Raw genomic sequence first — 25,667 nt, forward strand, 5'->3', positions numbered from 1 at the left:
TCAAAAGCAAAACCAAGTAGATTTTGTTAGATAGTGAAGCAGATCTATTCAGTGAGGTAAATGTGACACTTCTCTCAGAAGGCTGCAAGAGCCCTAAAAATCCCTACCATCAACCCCAGTTTATGCAAAGAGTACAAAGGGCTGAGAGGCTCCTGTTTCCCAAGGGTTATCTCTTCCCAGCTGACGGACCCGTAACTCAAGAAAACAGATCCCCAGATGAATGATGACTTGCCTCTTATGGGAGTGGAATGGAGTCATAACTCAAAGCTGACCATCATGTGTTTACATAGAGCCATTCTGAGGTCAAGATTTATTTCATATTGTGGAAGAAGCAGCCTATTAGTCACAAGCACTTCATTCTTCGACAGCACAAAGTGATAATTCCCATAACTTACCAGCTTTGTTTTTCAATATCATTAATTAAAGCCTGAAAGTCCCCATGATAAATTACAGCAGGGATTCCTTGCTGAACACGGAAGAAGACAAATTGGCTTCATCTGTTCCTTACGGGGAGATAACTCCACAACGTGTTGCAATATCACATACCTGGATCTACGTTATATCGGTCGAGGAGCCTGAAGACCAGCTTGCTTAGTATTTTGCGGTTAAATTTATCTGGTTTGTACCTGGACAGGCCTTGGTATTGTCTGTAAGCAAATAAACAAAATGAGAAAGAAATCCATGTAAGTATGTTTCCCAAATAGGAGGTATTTAACAGTAGAGGTATGAGGGTTTGCTAGGTGTTGGTAGGACCAGTTGGTACGAACCTTTCCCAGGTTACAGCAAAAAGCCAACAATACAACCACACACATTTCCTAAAATCCATGACTGAAGCTTATTTTAAATAAAGAGAAAGTGAGCAACTGCCTCTTGTCCTCTCTCAGAACTAAGACTGCAACTATTGCACCTACAGTGAGATTTTGACTGTACTGTTGGCTCTGTGACTGACAGGAGCTGTTCCAGTGAGAGGTAATTTATAAATTAAAACACACACGGCTATTTCATGAGCACACGAAGGTTAACCACTCGCATCTCTTGTTTTTCTGCCACTTCATCACAGTATTATCTTCCTGCAAAACCTGTACAACCGATACTGAAACTCACCCTTCTCTGTAGCAAAGCACGAGAGTCTTGATTGCTACAACCTCCTGGAGGAAGCTTTGATATTGTTATATTGCTAAGATCTACTGCACAGGTTTCATTTCGCACTCCTCTCTCCTGGCAGGAACCAAGCAGCTGTCAATAGGAATGATCCCCCTATTTACAGGCTGAGGCGTTGGAGAAGACTCTGGCACAGGGACCAGAATTTCCCCTTCCTCAGCTGAAAAGTGAATATATTGCACTGCATGGTGCTGAGAAACGATCTGAGATAGACAACCAGGGAACGTGCTGTGCTCTGACAGCAAGGTGGCCCCAGCTGTTTAGAGAGCCAACAAACATTTCTACCTTGCGATGTCTCTGACATTAAAACCAGGTTCACACCACGTGTCCAGGATCTGCAAGAGCTTCCTCTGGAGCTCGGGATATTCTCCCACATAATCTTCCACCAGGTTAGTTTTATCTTGGAGCAGTAGTGGCGTACACATCTAGGAGAAGAGATGACATTAAAGTGCTGTGCCCTGCCTTTGAGCACCACGTTGTGCAGCCTGAGCACTGCAGCACGTGGAGGAGATCCATGACATTGCAGAGCAAAAGCTGGCAAGAGCAAGTGACAACCTCCCTGCTTAATCAACCAGTGCTGCCTAAAAGAGTGATGGGACGTTTTCAACACAAGTAGGGCAGAGAGGTTCTCCTGCCCCTCTGCTCTGCCCTGCTCACACCACAGCTGCAATCTTGTGTCCAGTGCTGGGCCCTCAGCTCCAGAAGGACAGGAACTGCTTGAAAGAGTCCAGCAGGGCCACAGAGATGATGCAGGGAGTGGAGCATCTCCTGCTGAGGAGCGGCTGAGGGAGCTGGGGCTCTTGAGCTTGGAGCAGAGCAGACTGAGGGGTGCCCTCATTCCTGGGGATCCATTGGGAAAGGGCAGTGTCAGGAGGAAGGAGCCAGGCTCTGCTCTGGGATGGCCAATGCCAGCACAAGGGGCAATGGTCCCAAGCTGGAGCACAGGAGGTTCAAGCTGAAGATGAGGCCAAAGTTTGTCAGTGTGAGGGTTCTGGAGCATGGCCCAGGCTGCCCAGAGAGGTTGTGGAGTCTCCTTGTGTGGAGACACCCAAAGCCCTGGCCGTGTTCCTGTGTGACTGCTCTGGTGATCCTGCTCTGGCAGGGGTTGCACTGGGGGAGCTCCAGAGGCCCTGACAACTCCTAATAAGCTTCAAAATAGCGCAAACGCTGAACTCCATCACGGCAATAACCATTTGTCAAGAACACAGCGAGAATTTTCTATAACAGTGGCTGCAGTTAGCAAAACACTCCAGTAAGCTGTAATAGGGTCTAAAAAATCCACTCTGCCACTTCCCTAGCTATAGGGGTACATCAGCAATGCAGCCGAAATGCTTGGGAACAAAGTAAAGCCTTAAGTGGAAGGCAGCACAACCTGGACGGCCTTGGTGGATCTTCTGCTTAATGAGAGGTGGATCTGATGACAGAGAAGCCTGCAGAGGAAATGACTCACCTTCTCCACATCTTGATCTGGCTGTAATTTTAGCTTAATGCTCAGTATGGCTGCCTAGAAAATACAAAAAATGTGTGTATTTAGGAGAAGAACCACAGCGGGTAAGCGGGCGTTATTCCAAAGCAAAGCGTATATGCCATGATACAAATTTTTAATGTGTTAATTATTTCCGTTAAATTTTGAAGCACAAATCACATAAACATTTGGCCACATAAAACCCATTTGGAAACGCAGGAGAACGCTGCTGGCAGAGCTGCATATTCTGAGCAGCAGCACAGCCCGGAGCCAATACTGAAGATCAAGTTGTCTGGCAGAAAGAAAGAGAGAACGTGAAATGCTTGGAGAAAACCGGCTAAGATGGATATTTTCTATCAATATAATGGTAAAAAACACCAGACACACCATATCTTTCCGAGGTAACTTTATCCATCTTGGTGTGCCTTTTAAAGTTTGGAAAACGGTTGCACTTTGGCAAAGCAGCTCAAGATTTAAAAGACCCTGAATCCAAGAGGTCTTAGCGCTACGGTTCACCCATGTCAGCGAGATGGCAAGAACTCTTTTTTCCCCCTTTTGTGGTATCTACAAATGTTTGATAAGCCAAGACCTGCCCCGATCACAAATTAACTCCAAACTGGTGGTGAACTGCAGTAACTTTGGCTGCAGGAAGAACTGGTTCAGCCGCTGCTTACCCTGCCCCAGCTTGGAGATTACCGAAATCCATTAAGATCTACCTGTGCATTGCTTGGGAGGCATACAACTAATTAGGATTTGAAGCAGTTAATAGTGTCTAATTTCTGTAGCGTGTGAGAATACTCAGATCTCAAATACCGAATAAGCATATCATGGTGTTCTTTAATATAGTTTATTGTTCCAGTAAATAGAGCTGGGAGAGCAAGGAGCCTTCGAGCGCATTTGTGTGCCAGGATGGATGTAACTGGGAACCCGGTAATGAGGAAGTTTTACATGAAGTATCCTAATTATTTAGCAAAGCTGGGCTGTATTTTCATTCCAAAATGGTTGTAAGCAATGTTTGAAAGCAGGACATCTCCAACCCTATGGCAGCAGGCACGTAATGCTAAGCAACAACAAGACAGAGTCCATAATCTACCGAGTGAACAAATGCCCGTTTATTCAGATGAGGATAAAACCAGTGTTGGGGCTTAGAGGAAAAGCCCTCATCTTCTGCAGGTCTCTGTGTCGTCTGGTTTTGATTTTAATTTGAGAGAAAGAGCATGGAAATGATGGATACGGGTGTCAGAACAGCCCTGTTTGAGAGTGGTGTGATTTGTTAGAGTATGTAAACAAACATCAAGCAGTGAAAATGTGCATTCCCCTCAAGGAAACGCAAATCTTCACCTGCATGAAAACGTTATAGGAAAGTCTGACCAGCAGAATAACCTAAGCAGGGGTAGGAGCACACCCTGAAACGTGTTTTTGGTGATGTCTCCTGGCACTGAAGGACACCTGAGCTGAGCTCAGCACAGGATCTGCAGACCCAGCCGAGCAAACCCCACAGCTCACAGGAGCCGTGGATGGTGTTACCTCCTGGGAAATTCATCCACGCATTTCAGCCACTGCATCGACGCCTGGGTGCACAAAAGCAGACAACCAACACGCGCTGTACAAGTTCAATCGCTCAATGTTACTGTCCAGAAAGAACAGAAATTCCCAGTTATCAGTGGGAAAACTTTTCTTTTCCTGTTTGTTTGGGTTTGGGTTTGTTTCTTGGCTTTGGTTGGTTGTTTTTGTTTTGGGTTTTTTGGAGGTGTTTGTTTTTTTAACACAAAACAATCACTGCATGAACAACAGTCCAGGCTTCATCCCCAGACCAGAAACCAACAGAAGAGCTTTACGTGGCAAAGGCAGGAACCAGCACTAACACAGCAACTGCACACTACAAACCAGGCGCACCAACACTGCTCAGCCCAGCTAAACCTTCAACCAAAGCCCTCCTTACTCCTGATTTCGTAGCTATTCCACCTCATTAGAGTCTAATGCGCTGCTCTGCTCCATCAGCACCAAGTACCTTTTCTCTCAAATTATCAGATTAACACCACAAAATTCAAGACGAGCATTTATTCACGACTTGCACACAAGTTGAAGGTTGCTGCTTCTGTTTTGGACCTGAAGAAGGGGTTTGGGTCTCTTTGCAGCTGCTTTAATTTTCCTCCCAGCCATCTCAGTTTGCAGAAATAAAAAAAATTTAAAGGCTTGCAACTCTCAAAATCTTGTTTTGCCATTTGACCTCATTAGTAGCTGTTATTGAACAAGTAATCCGTTAGTTTTAACATGCAAGCAGACAGTGCTTTCCCTAACAGCTTTTTAATGCTCACATGCACGTTCAGATTAACCTAATTGCAGAACTGTTATCTAAAAGGCACAGTTTTATCTCCATCTCTACGAACCGTACAGGTGACTCAATCAGATGAGCAGCTTAGGTTTCCCTCTTTCACTGGATGTACATCCTACCCCTACCAAAGGGTGCAGAGCAGGGAATATTCATTTAACCGGAGCAAGGAGAGCCACGGCAGACCCAGCGCACGCCGCCACCACCGCTGCGGTCACTGGGACTTCAAGCAGATCACACAAACTGGTTTTGAACATCGTTTTAACGTCACCCAGTGAACGGTGTAGGTGATGGAGCAGCCAAACTGTGCTGCTGGCAGGGAACACCATGGGCACGACCCGGGTCCTCACACAAACAAGCCGGCGGATCGCAGGGTGCAGTTACAGGGGCTGGCTGAATAGCGAGATAACATCAGCGTGTTTACAATAGGAATCCTAAGAGAAGAGATATGAGTAACTGCAATAAAGATGAAAGTGCTTGGCAGCTGCGCCTGTGGTCTGGACTCGGAGCTATTTTAAGGCTTTGTTTTGTTATTATCGTGTTTTGAATTGTTTCACTCCACAAACAAGTTTTGTGTAAAACGACCCTATTTTTAACAGTCTGTTTAGAGCTGATAAGATCTCCAGAAAAGCAACACCTCATTCGCAGACTCGTTCTTTAGTTAGAAAACAAACACTTCAATTACACAGGCAGCAACAGGGTGAGAATCCCCCTCCCAACCCCAGAAATGCGGGTTTCCCTTTATGCAGTGCTGCAACACCAGCCAGGGGAGCTGGAAGCTAAAATCACATTAATCCAACTGCAGGTCTTCAGACCCACATGGATCAGCAGGGCAACAAATACCCTGGGCTGCAGACACCTCCTCCACGTCACCAGGGCATCGATAAGAGCAAAACAACCTAATATGGGAAAGCTCTGGTGAGTGCTAACATCTCATCAGCTTCTCAGGGTCTATTCGCCCTCCCTCAGACTATAGCGGATGTTTCAGTCCTGTAGCCTTGCCACAAAAGTACATTTATTTAATACCCTGAGAGTTTCTAGCATCTACAATAACAGCAAAGATTTTGCATTATTAACATTATTGCTACACATAAAAGTGTTTAACCTGTAACTAAAACCCTCCTGCCCCAGATCATAACAGAAATATGGCAAAGGTTGCTTCCTTTCTTTCCTTGCATCCCCCAGGTGTATATGGGACAGGTACAAAATGAAGCCACCGCTTCATGGAGAAAAGGTGATGGGCCTGATTCAAAGCCCATCAAAATCTGGGAGTCTTCTCGCTGTCCTCAGAGAGCTTCAGGTCATTCTTGGATCTGATTATCACGAAAGCAAAAATCATACTTGGACATTTTGTAATAGTTTTGTTTCCCAAGGATAAACACCTAAAAATAAAGCATGGGAGAGGTGCATGAGGATGGGGAAGAATTCAAAGCTGGGCAATACTACATTAAATTACATCTAAAACGTGTGGAGGTGCGTTGACCATAGGGTGGAGGAAGTTACCCAAACTTGACGCATTTGGGCCAAGCCACAAGCACCAGACCACTCTTGGAGTCATGCGATGGCAAAAACAAGAGTATGGGAAAACGGGGAGCGTTTTGAAGCGAGCACACAAGCCCAGAGCGCCCTGCACCAATACCTGATCCTCTCGGCTTGTTTTGAATGCAATTGGCTCTGCCTCATCTCAAAACGCCGATTCTTTCCATAGACAGCACGAAGCGCAGGAAGCCACACCAGATCTTATCTGCAAGGGCATGTGCACTTGGGTGGTGTCTACACCGAGAATTTAGGCAGTTTTCCCACGGTGGGGGTTAGCATCAGAGGAATAACCTTGTGCCAGTTGCACTGCTTGGAGTGGTGATGCAGGACAGACACGAGTGGTTTCTGATGACTCCTGCATTACTTAGCTCTGCTGCAAGCAAGTTGGGACAGCACAAAGGTAAATACGCCCGTGCCTGACTTAGTGGTGTATTTCTGGACCAACGGTGAAGGAATTTCTGAAAACCCACAGAAGGGACCAAAACGACAGAAGGGGACTTTGCAGAGGAGGATCCAATGTCAGCTCGAGGAAAATCACAGTGATCAAAGTCTGGATAAGTAATAATGGTAGAAATAATTGAGCAAAAGGCACATCATGTATTAATCATTGGGAACATCTGTTCTGTGTTTTGGAATCACTCATCTCAAACCTGTGGCTAGTCAGCTTTGCTGAAACTCTCGGAGTGCATCACTGCAGAGCGGGTGACATCAGGTTAGATGTTTAATTGCTTCCTGCTTAAAGAGCACGTAAAATACACAGCTGTCTTTGGGAAGATCTTCAGCAATGAGAACAACATGAGATTTCCCAGGTTCACTTTCGGGAGAGAATAAGCATATTTTATAGGGAGTGAGACCCTCAAAGCGAAGCAGTGACAGGTTGCTAAGGGTCTTAGCGAGAGATGTAAAAGTCAAGGTTGGAATAAGTGCGTGGACACGTGAGGGAAGAGGGAACTGAAACAAACGCTTCCCACATTTGCCTTCCTCTGCTCACCCAAAGCAGTTTTAAACCTGGCTCAACCAGTCACTGCACCCTCACAACCGCCTGACCCTCTAGAGCACTGCACAGGGCACCCACCAGCACCAGATCCTCCAGACCCAGACTCTCTCCATGGCTGGGTCTGCTGCACATCCGCACTCCTTTTCCAAGAGCCTGCTTGCCTGATGACAGCCCTGAAACGCTGGCAGAAGGAGCAGGTACCACCATGTGAATTGCTGTCACTACACTGTAGCTCCTTCCCAAGCACCTCACCAGACACCCACAGCAGAGACAGCTCTAGAAGTTGGTGTACAGGAGCAGGAGGCAAAGTGGTCCATGGCTGCAGGTTGGCTACCTCTGTCCTGGAGTAGCACTAATCTAGCAGCTAATGCGCCATTAAAGCCGTCCTTTAGGAGTGAATTAAGAGGAAAAAAGAGTTGAGGCTGAGCATCCACATAGGAGAAATATCCCCAGTAACATTTCCCTTGTTTTTCTTAACAATTACTGGTTTTAATTTAAAAGAAGCGAAGAAATTCAAATGTACACAAAGCAGCAGTATCAGAGACATTTTCACCACCCTGAGAACAGCTCAAAAAAGTCAGAGTGAAGAAATCCAAAATCTGAATATCCACTGATGTGCTCAGTCGACTTTAACACTGATCTGCATTGACAGATCTGCAAAAATACACGTGCGTACTCAACCACCATGCACGAAGTAGGACCGAAACCAAAACCATCTCTGAATCAGTGTTCAAAATCAAATTGAAAATCTAAGGTCACGCTGGTGACTGAACTACGCATTTCTACACCTTCCTATGTTTGCATTCCTTTAAGTTTAACTCTTTGGTCAACCATCCTTTCAACTGAAATATCAATTATTTCTCTAGGAGTTATGAATTGCTGACAAAATCCGTGTCTACAGAGCTTTTTCCCTGGGTACGCCAACTTATTTGATGACAAATTTTAACAACTGAATTTTAAGAGATAACCCACCTTATCTCAATCGAAAGAGCAAACGTTAACTGAATTTAACATACAGAATCAACCCTCACTATTGGCAGAACTAATGGATTACAAATTAGTAGAAAAGATGTACTCTGCTTTGGAAAACAGAGAAACCCAGATGGACAACCACCAAAAAACTTGTAAAAATTCAATACTCCCCATCCCACCAATGGCTTCGTCCAATATTCTTGTTTAAGAACCAAACCCATGAAGAAGAGAAAAACGCTGCTGGTCACCGATGCAGAGGAGTCAGAGCGGGAGCTCTCTCAGGCCCAGGAATATTTCTGGTTGTCAGAGGCTAAAAAGATTATTTATTGTTTCCTTCCTAAACCCAGCTCCACTGCCACCTGTTCAGAATTTACTATAAAGCTGTTAAACAAGACGAGAACTTTGATGCTGACTGTGAAAACAAGTTTCACTGTATCTGACCCAAGCAGCACTCACGACTGATCCAGAAGCAAAGGAATTTGATTTTTTTTTTCCTTTAAGCGCAGCTATCTTTTTACCTTTATAAGCTGTTTAAAAAATGTAAATAAAATAACTCAGTGGACAATAGAGGGCATTCATCCCACAGAAAGACAGCCGCCACCCTTAGACATGAAATATCGCAGCACATTAAGTCATGAGACCCCGCTAATCAAAGCTGACAGGGCCCTGAATGTGATTTCTGCTGAGACTTAGCGATATCATGGGGCACTGAAGCATGCACAGCCTGCCAGACTGCCCCTGTTCATGTGACAATGGCTTTTATTCCCGAAAGGGGCCTGCGAGTGACAAGAGTCCCCTTTGTCTTTAGGCTCCCGCATTCGCAGTGCAAGAGAGGTTCATTCAAGCAGCCCCAGACACTCTTTGAAAGGCTGAAGTGTAACATAAGATGACCATGAAACACTAGCTTGCCTTCTGCCTACCCCTCATTCTTCTCAAGCACAGCCTGGCCTATTCAGGGCCTCTCACAGACTCGCTCGCACTGCATTACCCCCGGTCTGCTGAATCCCCGCATTGTCCCGGCCCCACCAGCAGCCATTGCCCTTCCCACAAAGCCGTCCACCAGGCCCAGCGACCGGGCTGTGGCACAGCCCAGGACGGCCCGGGGTGAGGGCGGCATGGAGCCATGGCCTGGGGCTTCCCAGAGCTCCTGAGAATGGACAAAGCCACCACATTTCACCTGGCACCACCTGAGCGGGACGGTCAGACCCGCTGTCTCTTGATGCCGTGTGGGCCGTGAGGAGCAGGCCCGGGAGCCCCTTGTGCAGCTCCAGAGGGCCCTGCAAGGCCCCTCACTGCCCTGCTCCTCCAGCAGCTGCAAACCCCACTCACAAAAGAACGGCTAAAAACCCCAAACAGGCCAGACATCTCAAAACCCCACTTCTACGTCCCTGCTTTTTCCTTCCACTCACCGCATCAGCTCATTTCTGTGCATCATGGGAGCAGCAGTGCCATCCCCTGGCCAGTGCTCCCCATCGGGTGCCTCCTCACCACAGCTGCGATTTTAAGCTGCTAAATCAGAATAAAGTTACCTCCACCCGCGCCATCTTCCACCAGACCCTGCCTATGTGCGGTCGATGGTTTCCCTGCCACCCCACGGCACTCGCACCCTGCTGCCATTCACAAACTGGTTCAGCTTTTGGCCAGCTCTACTAAAACAAGGCAGATGGGGAGGGCCAGATGTGCTCGAGAAACAAATAACTGCCATGGCCATCCTCTGGGATCTCGTTTTCTGAAGAGATCTTTCTCTAAAACCTCTGTGAGGGAAAGGAGCCTTAACTCCCAGAGCAGAGCTGGGGACCCTCATGGTTCACGCACCACAGTGGGAAATGCATCCAGAGAGGCACAGGGAATGATGTGCTCTAGAAGAAATGCCTGGTGTCTTATTTTATTTATAAAATAAATGTGAACTCAGCAAGGATTTATAAGGATTTCTGTCCTTTCAGGTGAGAGACGGAAGAGCCAAAAATCCCACACGTGAATCTGCTTTACTGACAGGGAAGAGCAGGATGAACGGACACGCCACAGTCACTGCCAGCGCTCAGAGCCCAAGTCCCAGGTTTTTTGGGGTTAGTTGCTGTGAACTTAGGTACGATCAGTCCCCAGGGGCAGTGAAAGATTTCCTGTTATTCTTGAAGATAATTCTATTCATCCTTCTGGCGACAAAACAAAACTAGAAGAAAGTTATGGCTGAGGGTAAGCGACAGTTGAGGTTTCCTGTTCTTCACACTGGGAATGGCTGCTAAATGAGCTTTTCTGTGGAAGAAAGGACAGAAAAACAATTCCACCAAAACAAAATCAGAGCTTTCCAAAACCAGATCTAGAAAGAACTGCATTTCTAATGACAACAATAAACATCTGTGGAGCTGTGAACTTAAGAATCACACTTGAATGTAGGCGAATACTACATTTCTGTTAGGATTTTCAAACGTTCATGTTCAAAACCTTATTGAGTAAAAGAGTTTCAAGCAGCTACCTGGGAATTTCTAATCAAATATGAAATGTCCTTGTTTCAGTATTCAGAGAAATCACCAAGAATGGATTTCTACAATCTCACTTGGGAATTTGGCTTTGCTGAAGAATAGAATTTTTAAAACGCTACTTGATTTTTTTCTTTTGCTAAACAAGATCAAGCTGTTCCACATCACCGATGTGAACCATCTTCCTTTCAAGAAAATAAACCTATGGTTTTTGCCTTGTAAGAAGCGGCATGAACAGCATTGCAGTTTGCTCACGAGAACACTCACAAGGCTATCAAGACTTCATGGTGATGCTAGAAATGCTGCAAAGTCCTCTAAACCACTGGGTAAAACACCAAATCCTGGGTTCGGTGAACTCCTGCCAGCATCAGCCACTCAAATTGAAATACATGAGTATTTTGAGTTTTGAATATGAGCCTCAATGGTAAAGAGGCTTCGAAACTCCTCAGACTGAGAACCCTTTGGGCAGGATCATCACGTGGGAGCAGTGAGATTTTTCTAACCCCTCCTCGCTGCAGGAGATAGCGCAGCAGGTCTATGACCAACCACTAAACCCCCTTCTTTTCTTGCCAGGGACAAGGAAAACAAACAAAAAAAGAACACAACCATCCCCTTAAATTCTCCAAATTAAACCCTATTAACCTATTACTTCCAAAGGTCAGAAGAGGGGTGGAGGAAGGATTCCCTGGCATCCTGCACTCAAACCGCGGCTGAGCGGAGCCCGCTCGGGTACGCGGGAAGCCCACGCTAAGCTGCACCATTCACAGCGTGCAGCTGCTGCGACGAAAACGGAATTCACATTGAAATGCATCCAAAACAAAAAAAAGGACACAGACATTAAGAGCGAACCGGGGAGCCGGGGTAGGTAAATTTATTTGAAAGACATGACCCACCTCTTTGTAATCGCCCCTGTGATAAAGATGACTGACGTGTCCAAGCAAATAGTTCCGGTCGGCTGTATGGAGCTGGTAAATGCTAATCAGAGGGTCAAGAAGATTAGCTGGGCACTGGGGTAGTATTCTGAGTACACGGGCCTGCAGCTTCTTCAGCTTGGTGCCAGACTAGAAAGAAAAAAAGAAATCAAGGGCAGATTTAGTCAAGATGGCTACGATTCAACGGCAGTTGAAAACGCAGCTTGTTTAAACAGTGGAATAAGCCAATTCCTTGGGAAGGGATTCTCCAATTTCCCCACGGAGTCTGCAAGCAGAAATCAGAACAATATGGGACGCATTTTTTGTCACGGCGACCGATTTAAAAACACGAAATGTTTGCGGGGTAATTCTGGAAGAGGCATATGGCCTTGTGCAAAAGTAAAACATGAAACTGGAAAAATGCCCTCTTTTACTAACGCAGCTATTTAGAAATTCTCCCCTCTGGTTCCCAGCAGAAAATCTTTGGATCCAGCATCTCCCCTCAAGGGAGATCTCACCTATCAGGCATAAGAATTCAATTTGCATTCCCAGGCCTGCTCCTGGGTGCGAGAAGGGCAGGAAAAGCAAAAGCACCGACAAAAGCTGCACAGATACAAGTTTTAATCCTTATGTTCCTACACGGTCGTTCTCTCATGGCACAGGAATTTCAGTGCCAGTAGCACTGCACTTCGCAATGGCAGAGCTCAACAGCTAAAAAGAGCCACTCGGAAAAATGGGAAACGAAACCACACAAATACAAAAGTGTCTTGCAGTTCAGAGCCAACAGCGTACAAAAAAAAAAGATAAAATCTCAGGAGGTCAGAATGCATGAAAGCGTAAGGAATGGTAGACATTAGGATGTATGATCTGATGACCCAATGTCACAAAGCTCATCATTCAGCTGCTGAAAAGCCATACTGTTACCATTTTCTGCATTCCCGGTGATAAAAGCTCCCCCCACCATATGGCGGGAGTTAAGCAATCGTACAGTAACTGGCTTCTATTTGCAGAACTGGAAGGATGTGCAGAGTAGATTACTGCAACGGGTTTTATCCTGACAGCAGGGATGTGAGTTCCAGTGGGAAAGCCTCCAGCCCAGCAAAGGCTGCGAGATCAATGCTTGATCAAAGCGGTTTGATCTGGAACGATGGAAATCCCAGCCTGGAAGGGGAATCTGAGCTTTTGCATCACAGCTTCTAATATAATTTCATTTTCAGGCCAGCATACAACAGATAACACCACCTCAGTACTCATTTCACACCTCAGCACACCGTGTTTAGTTTGCAGAAGAGGAGACTGAGGGGAGACCTCATTCATGGTTATAAATATTTAAAGGGTGAGTGTCACGAGGATGGAGCCAGGCTCTTCTCGGTGACAAACAATGATAGGACAAGGGGTAACGGACACAAACTGGAACACAGGAGGTTCCACTGAAATTGGAGAAGAAACTTCTTCTCAGTGAGGGTGACAGAGCCCTGGCCCAGGCTGCCCAGAGAGGTTGTGGAGTCTCCTTCTCTGCAGACATTCAAAACCCGCCTGGACGCCTTCCTGTGTAACCTCATCTGGGTGTTCCTGCTCCGGCAGGGGGATTGGACTGGATGAGCTTTGGAGGTCCCTTCCAATCCCTAACGGTCTGGGATTCTGTGTTCTGTGATTCTGTGTTTGTGTGAGACTACGGAGGAGATGCTGGAACAAAGTGAAACTGGGGATGCCTGAGGGACATGAAAACCAATTGCCTGCTCCTTTCTCCTGGCTCTCTCTTTTTCTAACCTGTTGAACAGCAGGATGCTCTTTTATCCAAAGCTGCAGCTCGCTGGTGATGCAATACCCCAGGGAATGCCCCTTCCCCTTCCAATCGCTGCTGCCCTCCAGCATGGCCAGCAGTCCTGCCAATGGGTCCTCCAGGCCGGCAAAGCCCCGCCTGATTTCTTCCTTGAGCTGCCGAGACACAAAACCACATTGTCATGTACAAAAAGATTAGTGAATCCTCCCTTCCCCCAGCCGAACACAAAGCTTTATTTTTTTTAATTTAATCTATTCAGAGAGGTAACTGTTGCTATTCAGCCACCATCCGCGCCTCCAGTGACTTTTCATGTCATTACAGATTCCTTCATGGCTCACTGCACCTCAAACCCAATGGGAAAAGCAGCAATTGTCCACACTAATTATCCCATAAAGACAGAGAAGTTGTTCTGTGGGGCAGACAAAGGGGCTTGGGATTTGGGGGAGGGGGAGAAAAGAAGTGAGCTGGAGAAAGGGGTGTTATTAGGAAAACGGCAATACTGAAGGTACGTAACCGGGCTCCAAAACCTACTCATCTTCTAACAGACCTACGTAATAAAGCACGTAAACTCCTCTTCCTCATTCCTGTAGCACAGACTTTCATATTTGACCCTGTAGTCACTTCAGCCACGATGACTGAGCACTCCTCACCTCCCAGGAATATCTGGGAGCATCAAAACCGTTGGGAATTTACACACAAGATTAAAAAGCCAGAAACATCAGAGTTCAAACCCTGTCAAATTGCCAACCTGCAGACTCCTTTCCTCCAAACCCACCTGAGCAGGGGATTTTCTGCTGCTGTCGCCCAGCAGGCACTGCCCACCTCCGCGAGGCTCAAGGCCGTGCGAGGGGGCTCGCACCACGGGACAACTCCACGCCATAAATCTCAGGAATCCCGGGGCGATGCGTTTAGAAATGTGAAGGAATCGGACACTCACTTTGTGAATGTTAATAGGCTACTTACTACCCATCTGGTAGGAGTGATAAATTAGCAGTACCGAGCAATATCGTTATAGTGTTGACATTAGAAGTAGTTTCCAAGGAGCTCGGAGGGTTGGCAGGGTGAAGAAGTGGCATCCTTCAGCACCCACACAGGACCTTTCACCGCATGGTACATGTGCTGGCGTGGAGCAAGGCAAAAGCAGAGACGGAAAACAAGAAATCACTGAGAGCAGCTGCTCTCTTTCTTTTCTGGCTAAAAAAGCAAAATCCTAAAGATGCTCGTTCCCGCCTGCAGCCAGCACTTGTAATTTACTGTATGTGACGGCCCCAGCCGCAGCTTCCAATGGAAACAACATAAAGTTTGAAGAGCGACGTGGAAAAACAAAAGAAAACCTACAGCAAATTTGCCAATGAGTTTGTTCCTTTTCATTATTCATCGACAATATTTACTGGAAGGGTTATTTTCCATAGTGTCTTTCATGTCTGGAAAACCCACAAAACCCTATCGTTTGCAACTGAAACCGTTTCTTTCTCACTGGATTATCAAACGCAGGATGAAAAAGCTGATGACTAACAAAGATGTGACTTTAGATAACAGATTTCACCCCGTAAGTATTTTTCCCTGTGGCAAGAATTTGCAACGTTGAACGCAGGGCTCCAGCTTCACTGCGAGATTCAGCAGAAGGAAAAGGCAAGCTCTTATCCGACCACAAATATCCAACACAACAGCCAAAGGAAAACAAAGCGACTCGCCAGCTACGCTGCACTGTTTAGAAATGGCCTCTCTTTTTTCGTCCCCAACCCCCTCGAGCCCCACTTCAGCACATTTTGAGTGACCAAGGGTTTTCACCGCAGCGCTCAGCTCCTGCTCGAGCATCTCCAAACACCGACACAACTGCCAGGAGCACAACAAGGTGTCTGCACCCAGTCCTGACTTTGTACCGGCTGGATTTGGACAAGCAGGGGAAAAGCCTTCCTCAAAAACCTGCAGAATTCAACCACGGTGTGTACTGTCCGAGAGGGGAAAAAAAACCCACAGGAAAAAGAGGCACAAGGCACCTAAATCAGAGAGGAAAGAGAGCTGCGCTGCCTGGCTCCTCTCTCTGCCAGAGAAGGATTCCTCTCAAACGTGTAACTGCCATTTCCATTTGAATTGATTCCCATGGCAGGGAATGCTCCTTGGGGGATTTCTACAGCCTGACAGATCATGGGAATAGGAAAATTTTGCTGATGCTCAGACTACATACTCCTGCGCTCAGTTTTGGTCCCTTGTTTGCAGTTACACAGCTCAGCGCAGTCTGCTGATGCTTCCTGGTTATTCCCAATCCGTCTTTCCTACATGGGACACGACCACTTCTTATAACCACGTTCCCAAACTGAGGTCACACCATGGACAGGCACCCTCCTTCTGCTCATGGGCACTGATTTGAGACCGGCAGGCATCATATAATGGAGAAAACGGACTCCCAGAGCCAATAGTCAATACTGACTTGGATTCACAGGGCAAAGCAGCTGCCATGTAAACATCAATGGAGCAGACTGAGCTGTGTTTAAGTCAACTTCCCTCGGTTATTTGGGCTGGTTGGATGCACACAGAGGGCAGGGCAGCAGCTGCCCCTAAAAAAGCATCTGTACCTGCTGTGGGTGCACTCCATGTCTGAAGGGTGGCGATGTCCTGAGCATGCACCAGCCCATCTCAGTGACAGTGACCCCTGGGGACATTTGTGCTGTGCTCCCCGCCGGAACCTTTGTGTTCTCTCTAAAAAGGCTTCCCTCGGGGCTCAGAAATGCATCCTCTGGGTCCAGAAAGATGCTTCTGCCCCTGCCCAAAGGCTGGGCCCGATGGGGACAACCCTGCCCCGCTGGGGAGCTGCTGCCTGCAAGACCCCGCATCCCCCTGGGCTGACAGTGCCAGAACCAAACCCTGGCCAAGCGGAGCTGCAGGCTGACTCATGGGGATCCTCAAGCTTTTCCACCCTGGGCAGGAAAGCTGCGGTGCTCTCTGCCCAAGGACACGTCGACGGGAGGCTTTGCCTTTCTCTGCATATTTTTCTTCACAGTCAGGGTACACAGGAGAGATATTTTGATGATTACTCTTTCCTACCGTTGCTTTGTGGGATGAACTGCCCTCAAGACCTAACAAATAATATTTTGTTTCTTCCAACTCTAACAAAACTTGATGGAAAGCTGAAGGCATCAGAGTTGCTGAGCTCAAGTCTGTGGCTGGCCGTTTGGAAAGGCACCTCTCACACCGTGTTTCCAGTGGTTTTGTTATCCCGGCTGGGAACCTCAGACTATCGGTAATGGAAAGTCTACGTGCGGCAGACGAGGACAGTGACTCAACGCCCTGGATGGAGCACGTCCACCAAGGTACACAGCCACAGCGGCCATTTCACACAGGACACGCTCCAGGGGGCTCCGTGGTGAGCTGCAGCTTTTGGGTCTTTTAGGAAAGAAATCTCTGCAATGAACCTGCCTGAATAACGCTGAGTTAAACATGGAAAACTCACTGCTAAGCTGATGCATCTAGTGGTTTAGTTAGTTTTCGAGCTCCCAAATTTAGATGAGGGATATTTTATTCCCTATGAGAAATCTCCGCATAGAGTCCAGAGGGTGCTGTCTAAAAACGCAGCACTAATTTTAGGCAGTGTAAATTGCATTCACCACTCTGTAAATGCAAAACCAAACCGAAACAGAAAAAAATGGTAAAAATACTCGGAATATGAAGGCTTTGATATCACTGCACTTGCCAAAGAGCACTTTTCTATTGACTTCAAGCCTCATTTTTTTCAGCTACTAGGAATATGCTTCCCCCTCCCTCAATGATCCTCCATTTAATGGACCAAAAAAGTGTCTAAAAGAGAACAAAAGCAACTTTGGTTTTATTTCCCCCCCCCTCTGTAGACTCCAGCTCTTTCACAGGAGCCCCTGAGCCGCTCCACATCACACAGCGCTACCTTTTCTTCTCGCTTCTCGCAGCAAACGCGGAGGCTCTTCCCCTGCGCGCTGGAACTGAAAGCGATGGTGAAGAATTGCAGGGCTGACCTAAGCGCTCTGTGTCTGGACATGCTCTGCATGCAGTGATGAGCTGCAGCGCGGAGGGGCGGCTCAGCCTTACCTTCTTCATCTCTTTCTTTGTCCAGAGGAGCTGGAGGGTTTTCAGCAAAAGGAGCGGGTCCTGGCCTGGAGGAGGGGGAAGAGGGAGAGAGAGAGAAAAGGGGGGGAGAAAAACAAAACAAAACAGATTTATTGGCTCTGTACGGGCAGCCCAGACACACTGGGGCATTGTTTCGCCCCAGAGAAATCAGCCACTCCGTGCCACTGTGTTTGAAACCACCAACCTTCCAACTGCCACTCAGGATTAAAGCGCTAAACCCCCTCGCTCCGAAATCCGCACAAAATAACAGCCACCATCCATGCATGGCTTTAACTAAACACCCACACGGGCTCCAGTACTGAAAAGCTGTATCGGGGGCATTTACAACTAAATTGCAACACTGCTGCACATCCAATACAGCCCCACCGCTGCCCCCACCGCTCCTCCTTTCAGTATTTAGCCAAAACGGTCCTAGAAGAGGACCACAAGCATCCTGCACAGGTTGGAAAGGGTTGGCAACACGCTGGTGTCTAATGAGACGGCTCCTGAGCGTTAAGCCCATTGCAAGCTGTGGGTGGAAGAGGCGAGCAGGTGAATTTTGGGAAGCTCAGGCTGTGTTTGCTCAGTGGGCGCGGGGCAGGCTTTGTGTGCTGGGGGGCGAGATGGTGTTTGAGGCAAAGATTAAATGTTGCTGTGGTCGGTGGCAAGGCTGAAAAAGAGTGCTCAGTTATTTCAAAAGAAGTTTATACTCTGCCCTGGTGAGACCGCATCTGGAATATTGTGTCCAGTTCTGGGCCCTCAGTTCAAGAAGGACAGGAACTGCTGGAGAGAGTCCAGCGTAGGGCTACAAAGATGATCAAGGGAGTGGAGCATCTCCCTTCTGAGGAGCGGCTGAGGGAGCTGGGGCTCTTTAGTTTGCAGAAGAGGAGACTGAGGGGAGACCTCATTTATGGTTATAAATATTTAAAGGGTGAGTGTCACGAGGATGGAGCCAGGCTCTTCTCGGTGACAAACAATGATAGGACAAGGGGTAACGGACACAAACTGGAACACAGGAGGTTCCACTGAAATTGGAGAAGAAACTTCTTCTCAGTGAGGGTGACAGAGCCCTGGCCCAGGCTGCCCAGAGAGGTTGTGGAGTCTCCTTCTCTGCAGACATTCAAAACCCGCCTGGACGCCTTCCTGTGTAACCTCCTCTGGGTGTTCCTGCTCCGGCAGGGGGATTGGACTGGATGAGCTTTGGAGGTCCCTTCCAATCCCTCACGTTCTGGGATTCTGTGATTTGGACTTTTCATCTTTTTATTTTTCCCCAAGCTATTTGAGAACTTGCATTCAGTTCTTCTTCTGTATCTATTATCATCCATCACATCAGTATCACTCATCATACCAGCATTACTCATCACACCAGTAGTCACCATATTTCTGAACCAAACCTTTAGGAATATTTCATGTTTAAAGCAGTAACATTTTAAACCTGTGGTTCCATTTAAATCCGTGGTTCTATTTAATCTGCAATCGCTTTACTTACGAATCCATGACTCAGACCATTCTGAATGGAAATCTTCTACTGAGTCACCAGTTTAAATGTGAAGAATGAGTTTAAAAACCTGAATGAGTTCTCCAAAAGCACTCCTCATATATTCAGTGCACCTCCTCTTATGCACTCATGAAGCCAAAGGAAAAATGTTAAACTGAAAAGGAAACATCCCTTCAGACGCCTTCTGTGCTCTGCAGCTCCTAAATGCTGGATTTCTTGCTCAGTATCCCATCTCACTTCATATTTCAGGTCACAAAAAGCTACTTCAACTGTGAAAAGCTCTACCTCGGCCAACTAAGCTCTGAAGCGCTGCCTTTATAAAATATTTTAAGTAGCGAGCCCATCAGTGGCTGAGCCAAGAGGATGAGAGTGTTCCCATCATCCGCTAACCTCCGGGAAACACCAGCCAAATTAAAAATGCCACATTTACAATTCATAAGATAATATTTTCTCTCATCTCCGGCTGCTCTGAAATCTTGAACTGTCCAAACCCTGGCTGTTCTCAGCTACTGCCTCTCCTCTGGAAAAAGAAAAGTCTCTTTTTACAACAAACCAGAAGGAAATCCAGATGCCTGCTCCCCACAAAATTAGCCACGAGCAGTCAAACTCAGCCCGTGTGTGTGTGCGTGCCTGCACATATACACACACATATACACACACACTCTCCTCTTGGCCCGGCTCCCAAAGAAATTCATACACACAGGAGAAAATAAATTAGAATGCGAGCCGGTGTGTAACCAAATACACTGTAAATCTGAGCTGTAATTAACGCAGGGAACCAGCCGGAATGATACAGGAAATGAGAGCAGTTAGGGGAGCAGTGTTTGACTTCAGATACAGCCAATAACTCAACTTGTTAAAAAGCTTTCTAAACCTCAACCAACAAAACAAGCCCTTTTCTTACGTGACTTTTTCCTACCTTACCTCCCTGTGACTGAAACCTGAGCTTGCCCTTATTTCAATACAGGGACACACAGAAACTGTCTCTCCAGTCCGTTTTGAACACATCAGCGTGTCCCCAGCCTGCCACCGTGCAAGGAAACAACCTTCCCCCTTCCCAAAACATGGAGCAGACACCCCCATAACGTGGTGATGCACCAAAGTTGGGCACCCAGGGCAGCAGTGGACAACCACGGGCAGGGAAACCAAAACCACCCATCTTCTGGCACAGCCTGACCATGAGGTTTTGCTCTCTGGGCGTAGAAAGAGGCGATTCCCATTCACTTCTCTAAAATGGGGATTGAATAAGGAGAGAAAACATTGAAATATTCACCACTGGCGTCAGAGCAGCGCTGCTTCCTTTCTTACCTGGCAAAGCCCTGCAAATACTGACGGATGAGAGGCTAAACATAAACCAAGCAGTCACTCCTAGAGCCAAACTCAAATGAGACAACACAGCAGCGTTAGGTTTTTGCCCAGCCCCACCAGAGTGGAAAGATGCTGCAGTTCACGTTGGACCCAGCTACCCCTCAGCTAGGACAGCAGATGTAACTGTGAAGGTCTACATAATTTTGGCCTCTGAAAGAAACGAGGAATTCATATTTTCTTTCTCCTGCAGGACCTCTTTGGGGAACTGGCCTCCTCATGTTCTCCTGGCACCCTTAAAGAGTCAAAAATGAGTGGTTTTGGCATGGATAACGAAGCAGTAATAGCGCTGTTATGTTCGTACTGGAACAGCAGAGAGGTTTCTCCTCATCCACATCTGAAAGGAACCAGGGAAGCAGCAGGAAACTAAAGCCAGGATACCCGAGGAAAAGGGACAGGAGCTTACAAGGAGTTCCAGAGGCTTTCCAGAACAAATATGGAGAGCACACGACTGCTCAACACAAAAGAGAAAGAGGAAGAAATTCAAGGGAAAGAAGAACAAAGCGAAGCGACTGAAAACCAAATGGTCAGGACTGAACAACCAACGCATCGGGGCTCAAGAGGACAAGAACAGGACAGTTCTGGAGCGGCCTCCAGCCGCAGCAGTGGGTGCAAGAAGCAGCGATTACTAAAATACACATATTGAATAGTGACAGAACTGCAAACGCAGTGATAGGTCATGGATGCTGAAAAACACCTTCATGGGTCACACCAAGAACATCCAAACTTCTAAAGAAAGGTTAAATTCTGCAGAAAACCCCATATACTGAAGAGATATCCAGCTATTAGCAAGGGTCATTCACTGAGCAAAACAAACAACACAAGGACAAGGCCGTGCAAAAAGCCAGCGTGAGGAGCAGGAGAGCATCAGCTCTGTGCCCCCGGCCAGGTCCACCATGAGAGGCTGAGATGTGCCCCAGGCAGCTGAACCCCTTCGGGTCCCAGATCAAGGACGAAGAGAAAGCATTCACACAGAATGACAGAATCACAGAGCGTTAGGGATTGGAAGGGACCTCCAAAGCTCATCCAGTCCAATCCCCCTGCCGGAGCAGGAACACCCAGATGAGGTTACACAGGAAGGCGTCCAGGCGGGTTTTGAATGTCTGCAGAGAAGGAGACTCCATGACACTGATCCCTCCCAGCTCCAAAAAAGGGGTTGCAGACCATAAAATATCTGGCAAAGCTTCACCAAAACAAGGTTATAGCGCTTCGGTGGAGACCTCAAAGAGACACATCTGCACCCAGTCCGTCAAGACACAAGGACCTCGATTTCTTCACCCGACAGTTTCTCCAAATACCACGTTCCTGTTCAAAGAATTTGGACACGGACGTATTTCCTTTCAACATTTTTCATTCTGAAAATGAATCTCATCTGCCCTGAATCTGGTACCAAAACTGGAGGAGATGGTAAATCAGCTCTTTCCCGGTTCTCAGTATCTGCGGTTACATTTCAAAACCATGCAAACCACAAGGCTGATATTTTTGAGGTCGAAAAGCGCCTTTGAGGAAAGCCAGAAACTGCTTTCCGCTCATTCTCTCCTTTTCCTTTGTGCAGACATCGCTCAGAGCCTGCTGTGAGCACAACAAAAGCGGTGCCCGCGGGCTGGTGAGGTAAAGCAGTGGCTTTGCCATTGCGTCCTTGCAGAGCTGCGCTATTCACCGCCTCTGCTGAGCGCCCTGGCAAGGGAAACCCCACTTCTGACTGCGGCTCCTCGAAATACCCAGCCCCAGAGGAGGGCTTTACCGGCACAAAAATCTCTCAACGCTGCTTCTGGGTGTCAAAAGGCATTAAACGCCCCGCGGCTGCAGACCTGGAAGAGTTACAGTCAATGAATTAAAAGATACAGAATGAAAAGATGTATTTTTTTAAGAAAAAGGAGGGTAATGTGACTGAAATACGAGATCACAGCCACCAAACAGCTGAGATTCACGGGTGGAAAATGTCAAGAACAAAATGCTAATGGTTAAGTCTTCTTTAGGCAGACAGCTTACACCTCTGCCTTGCAAACGGACAGGATTTTAATGGAATAGAGAGCAAACCCAACCCACAATCAGTGAATTTTCACTGTTATTTACCAATTCAGGTCCTTCCCCCAATACATCCCTGAACTCTGTTCTATGAGGAAACTCCTGTTAATCTCAACAAGCCTTTGAGATATTTTTCTGAAAGGTAAATAAAGGTTCTGGGTATTTCAGTGCCACCGTAAGTGCATTTGCACTTAAAAATTAAAATATATAAATACATAGGCAATGCATAAACTGGGAGTGGGGCTGAGCTGCTCAGCCAAGTCCTGTTTGTCTCCTCAGCAGGAGATGCTCCACTCCCTCCAGCATCTCTGTGGCCCTGCTGGACTCTTTCAAGCAGTTCCTGTCCTTCTGGAGCTGAGGGCCCAGCACTGGACACAAGATTGCAGCTGTGGTGTGAGCAGGGCAGAGCAGAGGGGCAGGAGAACCTCTCTGCCCTACAACCACCCCTTCCCATCCACCCCAGGATGGCATTGGCCTTCTTGGCTCAAGGGCACATGGCTGGCTCATGGGCATTGCTGCCACCAACACCCCAGGTCCTCATTCCCAAGCCTGTAGCTTTGAAAACAGAAATTCAGAGGACATGAGACCACCCCCTGCCCCTGAGCATCCCCCACAGCCGGGAGCTTTGGGCAGCTTCTCACCTATTACTGCTTCTTCTGGAGTCACTGCCCTGGTTCCACTGGAGGTGAACCCAGCCAAAACCCAACCTTGCAGCAAGGCTAAGACAAGTCTCCTCCTGGGTTTCAGAGTGCATCTAACATCGAACTTCCAACTGCATCAGAAGCTGCAAGAGACAGAGGCTGGACTCGGTATTTTTAGCTATTTTATATTTGATAGCTGCAGCATCCTGAGGAGCGGGTTTGTTGGGAAGGCTGCTCCTTCCCCTTTGCACCAACCCATCCTCCACTTCTTATTGAGAACACGTGTTCTAAATGACATTTAATAGCATTGCTGTAATTTGCCTGTATTTTTCCAAACGGTGCCAAGGATCCTATTTCCTCCTTCACCCACAGTGAAATGCAGCCTCTGCTTGCTTTGTGCCCACAGCGATACAGGAGCACGGCTGAGACAGCCACCGTCTGCTGCAGATCCAAGGCCAGTTTTCCTCTGGCCTCATTCAATCCACTTGCTGAATATAAAAGTCACAAAAGGTTTTGCTTAATAGACACAGCGCTGTACCAAATAAGTTAAAACTGGGAGTGAGGAGGTAGTTTTCCCCATAAAGAATCAAAACCCAAGCGACTTAGCAAGCAGCCGAGGAGGCAGAGCTCCAAATTGCCACGAAACCATGGTAAGAAGAAGACTGGTACCAAAGCGAGGGCTTTAGCAACCCTTTGGCAAGCCCCACATTTACCCTGTGTTCTCCTCCCCACACCTCCATGCCCCAAAACACACGCGGGGTCTGGGTGTCCCCTTAAGCCATGGCTTGTCACACGTGAACCAGTGTCCAGAGATGCTGCTGGAGCATCTGGGGCGATGCCCACAGCCCTTCTCCCCAAATTAGAGCCCAACAGCTGAACTCTCAGGGACAGGGAGGTGAGTGTGGAGCTGTGCAGGCCGTGCCCCCTGCCCATCACTTATCTAACAAGTGGCCACTTCTTCTTGTTGATCTGCAAGTCCACTTGAACCTGTGGCTCTTGGATACCTTGGCATCACCAGTTAAATTGTCTGATTGATTTTTTCAGGAATATCGCTCCCATTCCAGTAACTCCACAACCAGGATGAACTTCCAGTGCACCTCTGCACGTTACTTTTCAATGTAAATCCCCATTTTGGCGATGGGGAGGATTTTCACTCCCAAGAGCGTCTGCTCCTATTGCATTGCACCTGCCCCAGGGAGGTCAAAGGCTCTTCAAGACCTTCTCATGGCAGAGTCCGTGTCTTCCAAAGAGCGGCTATTTCCAGGAATGACAACATCCACTTCCAAGAACACCATGGCTAAGGACTCAGTGACTCATCCCTATCTCCACCAACTGCAGTGAGGAGACTTCCACTAAGAACAAAAGCACCCCAGAGCCATTGGCTCACATGGAAATGTCTCCTGCAGCAGTTTCTGCAGACAGGCAGAGGAACGTCACCGTAAGAGCCTGATTAAATGTTAATTATGTCCCACCACTGAATCCTCCAGTGCAAAATTTACAAGGGGATCAGATGTCACAAAACTATTTCGTTTCAGAAGCAATAAACTGCTCTACTTCAGCACAGTTTCCAGAGCTCCAGGACTCAGCCACCATCTCTTAACTACGGCTCCTGCAAAAGGCAAATACGCTTTTGTAACGTATAACTCTATGGGTTCAGCTGAATTCAAACAACAAGGAAATGAAGCAACAAGATGGAGAGGGTCCTTCTTTTCCATGGCACGTCTGGCTCAGTTTCCAGTTTTAGCTACAGCTTTCTCATCCCCGGAGCTTTGAACTCCACCGCCCTGAACGCTTCAGATCTCCGAAGGGAAGTAACCACACGCAGCCACCGCAGCCTTAAAGCCTCTGCACACCACACACCTCCCCTGTAATTTTAACATTAAAGATTTAGCCTTTTGGGAGGTCTGTGAGTCTGGGCTCACCAAAGGAAAAGCATTCACTACTTGTTCCTCCAGGGCTCCATTCACGCATTCGGATTCACCTTCTGCTCCACCACAGCCAGGGGAACATCTGCATCGGGCAGGAGGGAAGAAAGAGGAAAAAATCAATCCCCAAGCCCAGCAAGTTCCTCACTTGCATTCACCTGATAATGAACATTAGCTCAACTTCAGTAGCCAAAATTCTTATTTAACGCAAGTGGTTCCTTATTTCTCCACTTGTTGACCACCTGCGACTGTTCTGATACATTTCCTAGCCCCGTGATGCCCTCGCTGGGATCCTCACATAACCCAATACGCTGCCGTGAGGTGGTCCAGACAATAATCCAACCACAGAACCATCTGATCGTGTGGTTCATGGGCCAGGCAAAAAAACCAGGTCAACCCAAACCAATTCCCACTACCCCAGTCCTCTCCCTGCATCAAAAGCAGGGGGAAAACTTCATTTCCATTCAAACGAGCCAGTTTGTTTCACTCAGCAGGA

General features: G+C 47.4%; 1 protein-coding gene across 1 annotated transcript; it reads right to left on the reverse strand.

The window, feature by feature from the left end:
* Window positions 1-546: 546 nt before the first annotated feature.
* On the reverse strand, window positions 547-17,761 carry LOC104537087 (exonuclease mut-7 homolog; the record flags this gene model as incomplete). Its single annotated transcript, XM_010179872.1, has 6 exons — window positions 547-647; window positions 1,447-1,586; window positions 2,612-2,665; window positions 11,837-12,004; window positions 13,625-13,792; window positions 17,697-17,761. Coding segments are annotated over 6 exons (696 nt in total), but the record flags the coding sequence as incomplete, so codon positions are not given.
* Between the last annotated feature and the right edge of the window lie 7,906 nt (window positions 17,762-25,667).

The sequence above is a fragment of the Mesitornis unicolor genome, unplaced genomic scaffold (assembly GCF_000695765.1).
Source record: "Mesitornis unicolor isolate BGI_N332 unplaced genomic scaffold, ASM69576v1 scaffold2992, whole genome shotgun sequence".
Classification (NCBI taxonomy): domain Eukaryota; kingdom Metazoa; phylum Chordata; class Aves; order Mesitornithiformes; family Mesitornithidae; genus Mesitornis; species Mesitornis unicolor.